We start from the raw sequence: 15,365 nt of genomic DNA, 5'->3' as shown, positions 1-15,365 counted from the left end.
GATCATGACCTGGGCCGAAATCAGGAGTCAGATGCTTAACCAAATGAGCCAACAGGCACCCTTCCACCTTAGTAAGTTTAGATAAAGATTACATTTTAAGAGAGTATTCTATTGTATGAATATACTCTAGTACTCTTTCACTAATAGGAGTCAACCATTTTGATTGAGCATCCTCTTAAGTCTTTGTACAATTGTACAGTGGCTTCTTTGGATATAAATTTGAAATATGAGTCATAGTTTATGAACGGTTTTTAGCCTTTTGGAACACAATGATCAAATCACCTACCTATGCCATCACGGTTTGTGCGCCTCCCTCAAGGTGTAGGTACTGCGGGCATCTGCACCTTTTAAAACTTTTCCCATGTGGTAAATGCAAAAATATCATTTGCCTACCTTTAATTTATGAGCTAAAACATGCTTATAAATGTTTTTTTATAGTTCTTTCCTATGAATGTTTTATTCCAGAAGTTTGCTAGTTTTTCATTGGAGAGTTAACATTTTTAAATGTTTGTTTATTTTGAGAGAAAGAGAGAGAGAGAGAGAGAGCAGGCAGGGGCAGAGAGAGAGAGAGGAGGAGAGACAGAGATAATCCCAAGCAGGGTCCACACTGTCAGCATGGAACCCAATGCAGAGCTCAATCCCACAAACGTTGACAGCATGACCTGAGCTGAAATCAAGAGTTGGATGCTTAACCAACTGAGCAACCCAAGCACCCCTTTATTTTGCTTATAAGTGTTTTTATAAAATGGTGATATTTCAAGATATTAATACACTGTCAATAAGTTTAGTTCAAGAATTGGCTTGGGATTCAACTGCTGATGGAATAGAACTTGATGAATTTGAACATTTTCCGTGTGCTTTTCAAGGGGGTAATGTGCCATGCTGTTTAGATAGATGAGCTTTAGCAAGACCGGGGCTCAGATCCCTGCAGTGGTAACCTAGTAGCCAGGGTTAGGATTAGTATTTTCACATTACAGAATTGTTGAGAAAATAATTGAGAAAATAAATGTCATTCATTTAGCACAATGTCTGGAACTAAATACATGCACAGTAAAGGGTAGCCATTGTTTTTAATTTTTTAAATGCTTGTTTATTTTTGAGAGAGACAGAGTGTGAGCAGGGGAGGGACAAAGAGAGAGGGAGACCCAGATGTGGAAGCAGGCTCCAGGCTCTGAGCTGTCAGATAGAGCCTGATGTGGGGCTTAAACTCATGAACCATGAGATCATGACCTGAGTCAAAGTCAGTCGCTCAGCTGACTGAGCCACTCAGGTGCCCCAAGGGTAGCTATTACAATTATCATCATATTTGATCTAGTTTCACAGATGTCTTCGTTATCATAATAATGTGACTGATTCATTGGGTATATGAATGTTTAGTTTTGTTTACTGTCAACCTTCCATGATGAAAAGAGATGATTTCACATCACTAATACTTCTTAGTTCATTACTATCTCAGCCAATGCTAAATTCTGTTGTCCTGAATTTCAAAGATAGCAAGAAGGGGTATATCTCTCCTTTTCAGTAAAGCGAAGTTGCCTGAAATGTTTGTTCTCGCATGGTCCTACCACCGACTTACTTTCTTCCAGGCTGATATGCTTTTCCTCACAGAAGTTGACGGATATGAGAACTGACAGATGTTCCAATGATTTTCTACCTTTTCCAGTGAAGTTTGCGACAGCAGCTTTTTGCTGGAGATACATCATAGGCTTTGTAGAGAGGTTTTCATCTGAGATGTCAAAACTCTGAACAAAGTTCACCAGGCATCATGCTTTTCACAGGACGTAGTCAATGAAAACTGTGATGGGCCCTTGAAAGGCATTCTTGATTTTCTGTTTATTGTATTTTTATATTTGTGTTATGTTTATTATATTTTTAAAATTCTGCCTTGTATACGAGGAAGATATTTATAGATGCACTGCTTTTTAAAAGTACCCCCATTGAAAATACCACATAGCACTTAAAAATGGTGGGGAGACAAAGAACAATTAATGTCAGTGTGATTGTCCTCTAGCTGCATTTCTGTAACCTGTGATTCCTGAGCTATCTTAAATGGATGCTTTGGTAGGATCATCTTATTGGGTTTATTTGTCTGGACATTTTTTTTTTTATTGATCAACTACTATGTGCCAGACACTGTACTAGAAACAGCGGCTATAAAGATATTTTCTGTTCTCAGTGACAGATGACTTTGGAGACAAGACAAAGAAATACATGAAAAGAAATCTATCAATTTAAAATATATATGCTTAATGTTAAATGGGAGTTACAACCATTGGGTGTGGGGGGAATCCCACAGGACTGAGTTGTATTCCTTGTGAACAGCACACTCTTGACATAAATCTCATCAAAGTCATAGTTTTAGGGAATAAACTCAAAGGGTATGGTCTTAGCAAATTTAACAGAAGACCACAGGCTAGGAAGTGTGCAGATAGTACAGCTTCTTGGGACTTTTCAATTTTCTTCTGAGCTTTGTGGAACGTGTTCTCTTTAGGATAAGATCCTGCCAGGTCCCTGGAAACTAACAATCCTCTTATACCAATAACCACACCACCCTGATATCATTTCCTTTTATGGTCACAGACTACCGATAGGAAGCCATGCATTTGGACCTCGCATCCGGGGCTGCGTGCAACTTCGGAGTAGGCCACAATGCCATCTACCAACATTGCATACAGACCACAGCACAATAAAATGTATCACACACACGGTTGGTTGCAACGACCGAACAGTGACTCGCCTGAGGGCCTATGCTCTGTCACCTGCAATGTCTGGGAGGGACTGACCACTGATCATATGACCATGACTTAGGGGTACAGAGAAGCTTGGTGTCCAAAGAATATAGGCTTGGGCTAGATCTTGAAATCGAGGTGAACTGTTGCTGAGTAAGCACCAAGGGGGGGTGTATCTCCTGTCTTGCTCCCCGGAATTAGCCCTAATGCCTATTTCCCTGACACAGTGTAACACGGTTTTGAAATCTGTTGTCAGTCTTGGTTTAATTGAATCTAATCTAGTTGAATGTGTTAAAGTGTCCTATTGAGTTAAACAGTGGTGGGATCTTAAACACACACCAAGTACATAAACTAAGTCCTCACAGACTAACTGCTCTGTTTGAACCTTCATAAAAGTAAGCAACTCTTCAAACGGTGAAATTGTGTCAAGGTCTAGAATGGGTTATGATAGAGGATTCAAAATTAAAGGTTTTTATCTGAAATTTTTGAAATGATAAAAATTTGAGCAATGAGATATATTCATTGAACTGAGAAAATTTTGGTCTTTGGTCTTATTTATTTAAAATCCTCTCCAGTCTCTGTTAACTTATGAAATTTCAGTCCTGAGATCTTTGTTTCACTGTCTTTATATTATACTCAGCACAATGTTATCAGGCGTGGGCATGAAACATTTTGATAGTAAAAAGTGCCTGAATGTTCTAGGGCAAAATAATCAAGAGATATAAAAATCTCATTTCCTGAATATTTATTATATTGCTTCATATCTCTTTTCTGTAAAGCTGAAGTCTATCCTAATTCTGAGATCTCAATTTGATATGTAATGAAATCCTATGAGAGTTTTATTTTTTTAAAGACATTACCTTTATTTATTTTTAACATTTATTTATTTTTGAGAGAGTGAGTGTGTGAGCAGGGGAGGGGCAGAGACAGAGGGAAACACAGAATCCAGGTAGGCTCCAGACTCTGAGCACAGACTTAACAGAAGCCCGAACTCATGAACCACGAGATCATGACCTGTGGCAAAGTCAGATGCTCAACCGACTGAGCCACCCAGGTGCCCTGAGATCCTACAAGCATCTTAAAAGTGAACGCGTTATTTTTATTACAATCCTGCACCCCAAGTTGAAAATTTATGGGCAAGTATGAAATTAAATTTATAATGACAACATTGTTGGGGCACTTGGGTGGCTGAGTCTGTTAAGAGTCTGACTCTTGATTTCAGCTTTGGTCATGATCTTTCAGTTTGTGCATTTGAGTTCCAAGTCAGGCTCAGTGCTAACAGCATGGAGCCTACTTGGGATTCTCAATTTCTCTCTCTCTCTCTCTCTCCTTCTCTCTCTGCCCCTTACTCACACACTCTCTCTCTCAAAAATAAACATTAAAAAAATGACATTGGGGTAGAATGAAAGGTGCATCTTTCCTGTTGCTTCCTTTTGACTTCTTATGAAGATAAATCCTGTTCCAGAGTTTTCATTTCTAGCAGACTAAAACACACTTTATGTATCTCTAATTTCTGCCATGGCCATAATTTCTATTAAACTCTTTACTTTTCCTTCAGCTGTTGTTTATGTATAATGGAAAGGATAAGTATAAAAATTTCATGTTGAAAAAATCCATGGAAGTTACAATTGGGATGCTTTCCTTCTGGTTTCAGACAATTCTAAATCCTGGAAGGAAATTTACATATGCCTGTCTTTTGTTTTTACCTGGAAGTATGATTGCAAGTAATTAGAATACAAAAACAAGAATATAGGTCAGAAGCTGATATTTACTGTGAATTGGAAATGAACTTTGGAACTTTTTTCTCCTCCCAATAATACAGTTGTGGCTAATTGTCTTCATTCTCTGTAGTTAGTAGTATCATCCCTAGGAAAACACCACCACCCATTCCCTGTCCCCACCCTCTAAGCACGCATGCACGCACGCGCGCACACACACACACACACACACACACACAGACATAAGCAGCCAAGCTTCTGTTTATACAACTTTTATTGGTAAATCCACATTTCTTAGCTTAGAGACTTATTCTATAGATTGTCCCCTCTCCCTTCCAATACTGAGACTGCCAAAAAAAAAAACAAGGAAAGTGTCCTTGGACTGTAACCATGTTAAAATTTAAAAATTTTACTTAATGGTTACGAAAGCACCCATATACCCAATTCCTGTGCTAGGTTTCAGCATGAAGTGCAATCACCACATTTAGTTTCAAAGTTCAAATGCCTGTTATAGATAAGCACGTACCCACAGGGCACGACAGCTGCTGTAACTAATGACAGAAAAACAGTAAAGGTCAGGACTGGGGGTGGGGGGTGGGAGTGGGGTAACAGCCTCTCCTGGGGAAGTCGGTAGGCTTAGCTCCAATCTCATCTAAAACAGAACTGGACCAACAAGCCTAACAGTCCATCACACACTGACCTGCCCTCCTGGGACCTGAACATTTTGCCTTCTTCTCCCTAAGGTTTGCCCTCTTGTCTCTGAAACTTAGAAATATTATTAAGTCCCACCTGGTTGTTTGCTCTGCCATGAGTGAGCGGACTTAGCTATGAAATCTTACACGGAAGTTACCTACCTCATTTAAGAAGTACTGATCAGAGGCATGGCAATAAAATTAGGGATAAATAAAGGTTTTGCTTCGCATGTGGAAAGCAAAGAATAACTTTTATTGTACATAGTAGGGTAAAGACATTTTCAAAGATAGTCATGTGAATTTACCGTTCAAATTGGGGAAGTAGGCTGGTCACATGTTTTCAATTGATGAAATTGTAAGAGGAGAGATCTCTTTCAAGACAAAAAAAAAAAAAGGAAAAAGAAGATTGTGTAAAAGCAACTGAAAAAAAAAATATCTAAGTAGGAACAGATGTGGATGCCCTTTAAAGAGTCAGCACAGCCTTCATTTATAATCTGACTTTTAAGAACAGGAGATTAAAATAACACTGTAGGAAAAATAAAAGTTGTATATCAACAGTTGGTCATAGCAATAACTGTAGAAAATATCAAAAGTAGCAGTAAAATGCTGAAAACATCTATCCAAGGGATGTCCGAATGCCCTTTCCTTGCCTGTTTACCTGAAGAGCTCCAGCTCATCCTTCAAGTTCTAGCCCCAGTGCCACCATCTCTAGGAAGCTACTGCTGTGACCTGTCAAAGTCCCACCCAGCGTCTCCTCTGTCCTCCCTAGCACCCTGCCTGCGGCTCCACTGAAGCATCTGCCACGCCTTAGGAGTCATATGCTGCCTCCTCTCCTTCCCCCACATTGTAAGGATTATAACTTGTCATTCTTCGTATTCCTGGTGACTGGCAAAGGCGAGAGTCACCTACCCATTTAATTAAGATCTGCTAAAATGCTTTACAGAGAGGCAATTATGTGTCTGCATGTATTTGAAGAATTTATAAAAATTAACGAGACATTTCTACAAAGAAGTATATATCCTTCTGCTAAGTGCAGATAAAAAGCTTAGGTATGACATATGAAACAAAAATAGGAAGGTTCTGAAAGGTGGAGAGAAGGCAGGCAGGCTAGGGACCCTGGAACCCAAGGAACAAAATTATGGTAAGTTCCCCTGAGTTTGCTTTTGTAGCTCAAATATCCCAGACTTGGAGCTGAAGAAGTCACAACCTGTTAACGCCAACAGAGCAGGTGAAAAGAAGTCCTAAGACAGGCCTGCTCTCTAGCCAAAGGACTCGAAGACAAGTAGCCTAGCAAGAGAGAGAACAGTAATTGCTCCACTCCAGCAAACCCCACCCCGCAGAAAATGCCGTGCCCCGCCCCCCACCAACAAAATGGATTAGAGAGAGAAAATAACCAGTGAACTTAAAGAGAGAGCAATAGAAATGACCCAAACTGAACAGAGAGAAGACTGGGGAAAAAAAATCAAATAAACAAAACAATACAATGTATAAACCCTCAAAGTCAATGAGACTAAAACAAAAACCAATGAAATTTTCTAAATTATTAAATATGTTTTAGATACAAATTGTATTATCTAAAGGATTTTGTGGCCATAGTCTGTTGAAAAATGATCATCATACAAAAGACAAATAAAAATTTTTGGTGTATTCATAGAATACCTACATCAAACCCAGGCAGCCAAAAATGACAGTAGCCATTGAAGGCACACAGGCTGTGATGAACAGGTATAGTGTATACAGGGATCAAGTTCATTTGTCATGACCACCAAGAAGATGTAAAACAATGGCTACACATTCTCTTCAAATCTATGGAACTTCAAAAGGAACAGTGCAGCAGAATTCTGCTGCTGGTGGGGTCATTTTTATGCACAGAGGAAAACGTTCCTACTGTCTTGATGTAAAATGCCACTTTGCATAGGTTGATAAGTTCTCCGAAGTTTCATCCAGACATTTTGATCAGTCTTAAACAGCCGCTTTTAAAGATATTTCAACCTATGTTATTTACCAGTGAGCAGGATGGGAATATTTTTCTTTTCTTTATACAAATGTAGGGTAAAATTCTATAGCAGGTAGATACTACTCAATTCACAGATGTTGCCTCCAAGTTTCACGTGTGAAAGACATTAAATCTGAAATTGCCAAATCACAATTTAAAAAATTAACCCACAGGATTACATACTTTGGCTTTTGAAAGGGTACACAGAAAGAGAGGAAGAGGGCCTTAGAGACATTTTTGCTTCCACTAAATATATATTTTTTTTTTGGTGAAAACTAAAATGAGTAAGACTCCAAGTTAAAAAGAATCCAGAATCACTTTTAAATTCTTGTAAAGAGACTGATGTAACACAGATCATTCCAATCCTAGCCATTAGTGCCGTGTTTGCCAGATCCATAGAAGTGTATTTGTGAAAATAAGGTGCAAGTATCTGGTGTCCATACAACGTTCACAGCTACTTCTGCCCTCAAGAGAATAGAAGAGCAGTTTTAGGTACGGTCTGTCTTTTTTCCCCAAATTGGAACGATTCTTACACATTCAAGCATGTGTGAGACTTGAGAAGAGCTTTCCCGGGCTGCCAGGCCGAGGCCACAGGGCTCCCTGAGACGGCCGCACGGCAGAGGGTTCTCCGCTCTAACTCTGGTCGACCGTTTCCAAAAAATGCGACAGTGTGCAGAGAGGACTGTATAAAATAGCAGGTTCTTTGAAAAACATTTATGATGTGTTTTTGGAATAAAAAATATCAGTCTTCTTGGTCAAAGGTTGGCAACTGTGTTTTCAACTTCAGAATGTCTGAAATGGGCTCTTTTCTTTCTTGATAGAAACTGAGTCCAGTGAGGTGTTCGACATCTATGATCCGAGCTCTGTGTAGCTTCAACAACTCTTCAACCCATGAGGAGTCCTTCTTCTCATGCTATGAAGAGGGGAAATTTTAAAAAAGGGAAGAAAAAAGGGGATCATCAGAGAATAGTCGGTTCACTTTCCCTACAAGTACTTTGTCTTTCCATTTCAATCAGCTGTGACACTTTGGCTCCCAAATGGCAGATGTCACAAGATATGTTATGCATAATCCCTGCTCTTGAGTAGCTCACCATCTAATATATACAGTGCATGTTTGTTTAATTAGATGTCTTAAATTTGGGGAAAGGAAAGTACACATAGAATAGATGCTCATCTATTGCATTTCTACAAGAAGCTTGAACAGTACGAGGTTAAAAAATAATGTTGGAAAACAGAGGCAACCTGGCGTGGCAGAAAGAATATGGGAATTAGCAGAAAGAAACTTAGATTCAAGTCCTGGTTCTATCATTTTCATACCACCTAAACTGAGGCAAGTTGGTTAACATCTGAATCCTGATTCTCTTACCTGCACCCTGCATACAGGGTTGTTTTGAGGATCCAATGTAATGATGTGTAACACAGTATAAACCACCAGCTCTTATCAGAATCTGTTATCTATGTAGTTGCAATGAAGAGAGCATTGGAGGAAGAGGTAAAATGCAATTTCATTTCTGGTTCGGTAGTGAGGTCTCAGCTAACATGAGATCAGACAAGAAATAAAAGTATGCGCTCTGACACATAGAAACAGAAGGGGGTACTGAGGCAGGTAACAGAGACAGAACTTATACATTCATGTGTACGTATCATTTTCCTGCATCTGGCTACTGGAGAAGGTCAGGTGAAGAAAGCACCCACTGGTTGGTGGGCGATGATTGTACTTTATTTTTTTAACGTTATTTATTTTTGAGATGGGGGGGCAGGGAGCAGGGAAGACAAAGGATCCCAAGCAGGCTCCAACTGTCAGCACAGAGCCTGATGTGGGGCTCAAACTCACTAACTATGACATCATGACCTACCAGAAATCAAGAGTCAGACACTTAGCTGACTGAGCCTCTGTGATTGTACTTTAAAGACATCCTTCAATAAAGATTCCTGTACTCTTGGGACATCTTTAGTTGGAAAGGATAAATATAGACTTTTCACATAAAAGAGGAATGGACTAATAATTTCCATGTTCCCATTAGCCAGTCTCCAATCATCATTATACTCAGTATTAATTATTGTCCCAGTCAGACTTTTTCTGCAGCAATCTTGACTCTGGCCCTCAAAGGAACAGTTCTAACTCAGTGGATTACTTGGCCAGTAGATATTTTCCATCTGTCCCAACATACATAGGAATAGATAAAAAGTACATGCAAGACATCTGTTTTCTCAGGCCAATATCCTATTGATCCTTAGTCACTACTTCAGACATGAAACAGAAGGAATCAGTAAGTATGCATGATATACTTTCAAACAATCCTCTTTCTGCTTCAAGTCCAATAGTTAGTGTCTCCAAGGCACATTGCTATTATAGAATTTGATAAAATATTTGTGCAATAGCTTTTGGAATGATAGAGATAGAAAAAGAACTCATGAGACGTAAGCATAAGTCTGTTGCTGCCTTTTTTTGGGAGGAGGGCCCAGAACTCAGACATGACACCTAGAGAAGTAGAAACCACCTTTAGCCCACATGTGCCACATGCTAAGAATATCAGCAAAGGGAAGGTCTGGGTCCCTAATGGTGCTGCTGACCCAAGACCATCTACCTCTGGATGGCCCATTCACGAGGCACCCATTACTTGCTCACCTCTCCGTAAATGGGTTCTTTGCTGCAGAACACTAAGTGATAATTTAATCTCTCGAGAAAAAAGAAAGCAATGACAAGGGAATACTTGTATTCATCCGTGTTGACACTGTATCCTACAGTGTCTACAACTTTGACCACTTAGCAAACATAGATGCCTGTTGGGCAAAGGTAAAATAGGTTAAATCCTGCTATTCTGTACTTAATCCTGAAGAATAAGGAAAAATAATGAGAAATATTTTCTATGAGGACTAGCCAATTAATTCTCAAAGTTTACCAGAGAAACAAAGAGTGGTATATCTTCATTCATTTCTAGTGAATGATACACAGACTCCGGGATCAAGGATGGCAAGACATCCCCGTATTCCACTCCTGGGCCCACAGCAAAAACCACCATCTGTTTTGTTCACTGCCGTGTTCTCTGTGCTAAGAGTACCTGGCAACATGTATTTATTAAAGGAACGAATGTCTGAATCCAAGAAGGGCTAAATGAATAAATAAAGGGAGGACTGAATGGTGAATCATGGCACTCTCTCCTGCTGAGCTCAGACTCATCCTTTTGACCACCGGACTCCAGGTATCCAACCCATTCAAATGAGGCTGGTAAGAAAGCCATATCTTTTTGCCAACTTAGATCTAGTCTTAAAGTGTGTAACTTTGATGGACAAAAAAAAAAAATCTACTTGGAAATCTGGGAAGTATTCTGAGAGAAAAAAAATTGGCTCACCATAAGGAAAAACTTTAAAATTCCTAAAATTTTACTGAAGTCTTGATGATCAAAGACTAGTTTAGGTTTCTAAAATTCTGAGCAAATCAGGTAACATTAAACAATTATTTTTAGATACTGAATGACCATAGAATAATAAAATATAATTAAAAACAAACACAACTTTTATAGTAAAGTGATACATAGAAAATTAATCTGAAATACTATCTAACTTGAAGACTAATTATTACAGTGCTGACACTCTGGAAATTATAAATCCAGTTTGGAAACAAGAGTAAATTCATAGAATTTAGAGGGTATGCCATATGAAGGCACTAAGTTTTTACATTTTGATCTGTTTTTTTGTATGTGTGTTTGTAATTTTTTTTTTTGAGAGAGAGAGCACAAGCAAGCACGTGTGTACACAAGAGTGGAAGAGGGGCAAAGAGAGAGGGGGACAGGGGATCTGAAGCAGGCTCTGTGATGACAACAGAGAGCCCAACATGGGGCTCAATCTCACAAACCATGAGATCATGACCTGAGGTGAAGTCAGACTCTCAATCAACTGAGCCACCCAGGCGCCCCTGGTTTTTTGTGTTTTTAACAGACAAGGAAGGGTCTGTTCTCCCTCTGAGATGTGTCCTCACAGAGTATCAAATTTAAAACCATTCTGCAAAATTCATGTAAAGTGCATCCTTTCAAAGCACAAGCATTTTCAAGTTTTGTTTTCACCCAGTGTATGTTAGACATGACACACCAATTCAGTGTGTCAGGTACCCTACCAAACGCTACTTACCACACAGCTCTCACTGTTGTCAGTCCTGTGAGGCAAAATGAAAGCTAAGGCATCTAAATCTTCACACTGTGAAGGAGTCTGGAATGTGTTATTACAACTTGTCAGCACAATGAAGAAGTGAGTCGGGATCAGAATTTCTTGATTACGGATGCGTCTGCTATTTCTGTAAAATAGGACAGTGTTCAGGTTAAGAAAGAAATAACTATCTTATTTTTAATGACTATTTCAAGAAAGTGTATTTTTAATACAATGCATCTAAAAATACAATTCAAATAATTAAATGCTAGTATGAAGTTAGTAATACCTCAACATATCCTGCCAGATTGAGAGAATGAATTAGAAGACACTCAGATAATATACACTAGATAATTTTTATTTTACATAAAAATTTATTGAACTTCAGATTTTTTTTTAGTTCTACCTTAACACATTTGAATGGAGAAGCTAAAGAAAAAACATATATCATTCTCGAATACCTACAGCCAAAATTCTAAAGCATTACTGATGGTCTTTCCTTTTTTTTAGACCTATTATTTTATTTTCTTTTTTTAAATTATAATAGTTTATTGTCAGATTTGTTTCCATATAACACCCACTGCCTCTCCCCACAAGTGCCCCCCTCCATAACCATCACCCACTTCCCCCCTCCCCCTTGAGTCCTCAGTTCATTTTCAGTATTCAATAGTCTCTCATGATTTGTGTCCCTCTCTCTCCCCAACTCTCTTTCCCCCTTCCCCTCCCTATGGTCCTCTGTTAGGTTTGTCCTGTTAGACCTATGAGTGCAAACATATGGGATCTGTCCTTCTCCGCCTGACTTATTTCACTTAGCATGACACCCTTGAGGTCCATCCACTTTGCTACAAATGGCCATATGTCATTCCCTCTCATTGCCATGTAGTACTCCATTGTGTATATATACCACATCTTCTTGATCCACTCATCAGGTGATGGACATTTAGGCTCTTTCCATGATTTGGCTATTGTTGACGGTACTGCTATGAACATTAGGGTGCATGTGCCCCTATGCATCAGCACTTCTGTATCCTTTGGGTAAATCCCCAGCAATGCTATTGTTGGGTCATAGGGGAGTTCTATTGATAGTTTTTTGAGGAATCTCCTTACTGTTTCCAGAGCAGCTGCAACTGATGGTCTTTTCAACCCTATGCAACTGTGCACAGATGGTAGACAGAAAGGAAGCTGGTTTGGGACTTTTATTTTTTCCTGTTCCAGCCCCTCCAGAGAAGTCAGGTGTCTGTGAACTCGTCTTTGTTTTAAAGGCATTTTCTTTCCCATTCCACTGACTTCTTTTAAATTGTAGCATATTCTCCAAGAGGTCCCAAGTAACACCTTTACCTCATCTTAATTCTATTTCCTCGGGTCTCAAAGCTAGGTTGGTCTGTGTTTCAGCGTCTTTCAAACTTTAAGGCAGTGGGAGCATTCTCTTCAATTATAATCTTCTGTGGAGCCATGACATAGAAGACTGATTAAAACAGAGAGCTCTGGTAGAATGCACAAGGTGTAAAGTTCTCTTCTTTACCCATTCTACTGCTGTGACCTCTGAGACAGTTACATTGGGACTCTTATTCCCCAAGGGATATGGTAAAAACAAAACAAAACAAAACATAAAAACAACTGTTGTGTTCCAAACTACTGTGTTACAGATATATGTGTGTAAAGAGTACTCTCTAGGGCTGACTAGAAGATCAGTTTTCAGGGAAGAGGTGAATCTCAACAGTTGGCTCAATTTCTTTATCTGGGAGCATTAACAGTAAAAATGCTTCCAAAATCATGCTGTTTTTAAGAAAGATCAAGTGGCTTCTAAAATGTTCTCCCTCTCTCCTTTATAAAAAAGGCAACCACTAATGGTTTTTCTTAATATGGTCACTCCATCCCCCTCTAACCAAAATTGGGTAAAGGCCGTGACAGTCACTCAAGGCCTGAGCTTGGCCACTACAGCTTTATAATCCTGCTGGTTCTTTGACTCAGGACACCTCTAGCCACAGCACGTGCTTATCTTCTAACCAGCAGTATGTTAATTAAGACAGTATCTTAACCATTAGCCACACATAGAGACTTTAACATGGATGTCACCTTCGTGACATACAGCGAGTTCAGTGTTCAGTTTGAGCTCAAGAACTACTTAGAGGAGAGAAACGCTCCTTCTTTCCTCTAAAAAACATTTTACTGCGCACCAAGCAAAACATCAAAATTAATCAGATATTTCAAGGGGCTTTCAGTGTAATCAGAAATGTCATGAACATCAATATGAATACTATCAGACAGGAAAGGTTCTGCTGACTCAACTGTATGGTAATCTCACTTGACAGCTGTTTTTAAGAGGAAATGAAATAGGTTCTTACTGCTTCAGGGTCTCTGAGGAATCATATCGTCCATCATAATCAGAGTCAAACACAGGGCCACTGACAACGTTGACACCATTTCTTTCTTCTGCATACCTTTGCAGTAGGGTGCCGTGAAAGTACTGCCATATCACTGAAACAAGAAGGAAGACAGTGGAGTTTCAAAAGAATAATATGCCATGCTGTCACGTTAAAATAAACAAACTCATTCAAAATCAGCATCTGTAACAATGAGAGATAAAGTCAAATCTGGCTTCTGTGTTAGCGTGAGGCCAAAAATCCATTGTTCAACTTTGGCCTTTAGCAGAACTAATGGATGAATGTTGAATTCAAGACAATTTTGGACATCACAGACCATGTGCATCACCATGAATCTGTGGTCACAGATCACCACGAAGCGGAAAAAAACATGAACATAAATAAACAAGGCAGGTCATTCAGATTTATTGTTAATATCTGAATATTTCTTTTGAAATAGTCACAATTCTACATGTGAATTATAGTAAAAATTTCCTATATGGTATATATTTTGAAATTGTATATATCACATGAAGTATAAATTTATATTTATCCTTTTAAAAGCCAAATGCTGCAATAATTAATAATGACATAAAATATATAAATTTTAAGATCAAAAACAATTATCAAGAACTTCTATAAATGGGGAAACATACTGAAAATATATGTAAATCTAGTAGACTATATAAGCTGGATAACTTTGGAAGGAGATTACATACTTTTTTCACCAAGAAATGTTATTAATAGAGATTTAAATACAGAGTAGAATAAATGATATTGGAATATATCATGATTCTAATAGTTGTAGAATTTTTGTGTGCTGGTATTGTCAAAGTTAAACCGATAAGAACGTATCAGATAGTCATTTATTGAAGATCAGCCTTATTAATATAAATTATGCCTGTAATATACAGATATTCATTGAAATTATGAGATATAGGGTTAAAATTTTTTACCTTGAAAACTCGGGTACATTGGCACAATATTAGTATTAAGCAATGCTTCGGAATATAGTTGACTTGAACCTTTTTTTAGTTCTACAAAGAAAATAAAAAAAAGAATTATTTCATTCTTCATGAATAGTATTAGAAATCATACTTTTTCATGGGGTTGGCATTTTAAAAATTAGCTATCACCTAAAACCCATAAAACTTTCCCCGGTACTGGGTCAAGGGAAAGTGCAATGTGTTTGGTCAAGTCCCTTAAAAAAAGTAAAATATTTAGATATTTTCTTCCTCAAGATGAATTTAACAAAGAAATAAAAAGCTTAGTAGGAGCCTCAAGTTAAATATATTCAAATTTTACCTTATTTGCCTTATTTCAACTACGATGTATTATGCAGACAACCCTCTTTCCTTAAACTCTTTTACAGTGAAAGGAAAAAAAGAAAATATCTGGCTTCAGAACACCTACTATCCTCAAAAAAACATCGCAGGATGTCTGCCTAGAGATGCTGTACAAGGCTTCTTTGTATGGGTTTTCAGCTTGGATCTGGTCTATTTTTATAAAGCAAGAGCCAAGTTCTGACTTCAGACACTTATTCCAGAAACTGGACTGGATACTGAAAGTATTTAAGCACCTGAAGACATCTGATTTTGCCTTTTAAGGCCAGCCTCAAAATGTCTTCTCATTGACACACAAATCTGCCACATTAAAAATAGAACACTTAACCTCAAAAAAAAAAGGGGGGGGGGGGAAACGAAAAAATTCCCTAGAGGCCCCAT

At 38.4% G+C, this 15,365-nt stretch overlaps 1 protein-coding gene across 4 annotated transcripts in view; it reads right to left on the bottom strand.

Annotated features, from left to right (window-relative positions):
- Positions 1-4,703: 4,703 nt before the first annotated feature.
- ENPP1 (ectonucleotide pyrophosphatase/phosphodiesterase 1) overlaps positions 4,704-15,365 on the bottom strand; it is a 76,793-nt gene continuing 66,131 nt past the window's right edge. For 3 of the 4 annotated variants that reach the window (XM_029944796.1, XM_029944795.1, XM_029944794.1), the window contains exons 22-25: positions 14,598-14,678; positions 13,624-13,756; positions 11,264-11,426; positions 4,704-8,048 (exon numbers count right to left, since the gene is read on the bottom strand). In XM_029944796.1, the coding sequence (XP_029800656.1) occupies positions 7,878-8,048; positions 11,264-11,426; positions 13,624-13,756; positions 14,598-14,678 (548 nt within the window). In that variant the 3' untranslated portion in view covers positions 4,704-7,877. Of the gene's footprint in view, positions 8,049-11,263; positions 11,427-12,616; positions 12,721-13,623; positions 13,757-14,597; positions 14,679-15,365 lie in introns of those variants that run through there. The other variant, XR_003910829.1, reaches the window with a different exon arrangement.

The sequence above is a fragment of the Suricata suricatta genome, chromosome 7 (genome assembly GCF_006229205.1).
Source record: "Suricata suricatta isolate VVHF042 chromosome 7, meerkat_22Aug2017_6uvM2_HiC, whole genome shotgun sequence".
Classification (NCBI taxonomy): Eukaryota; Metazoa; Chordata; class Mammalia; order Carnivora; family Herpestidae; genus Suricata; species Suricata suricatta.
The sequence above is the reverse complement of the archived record's forward strand: the minus strand, read 5'-3'. Positions and strand labels throughout refer to the sequence as shown.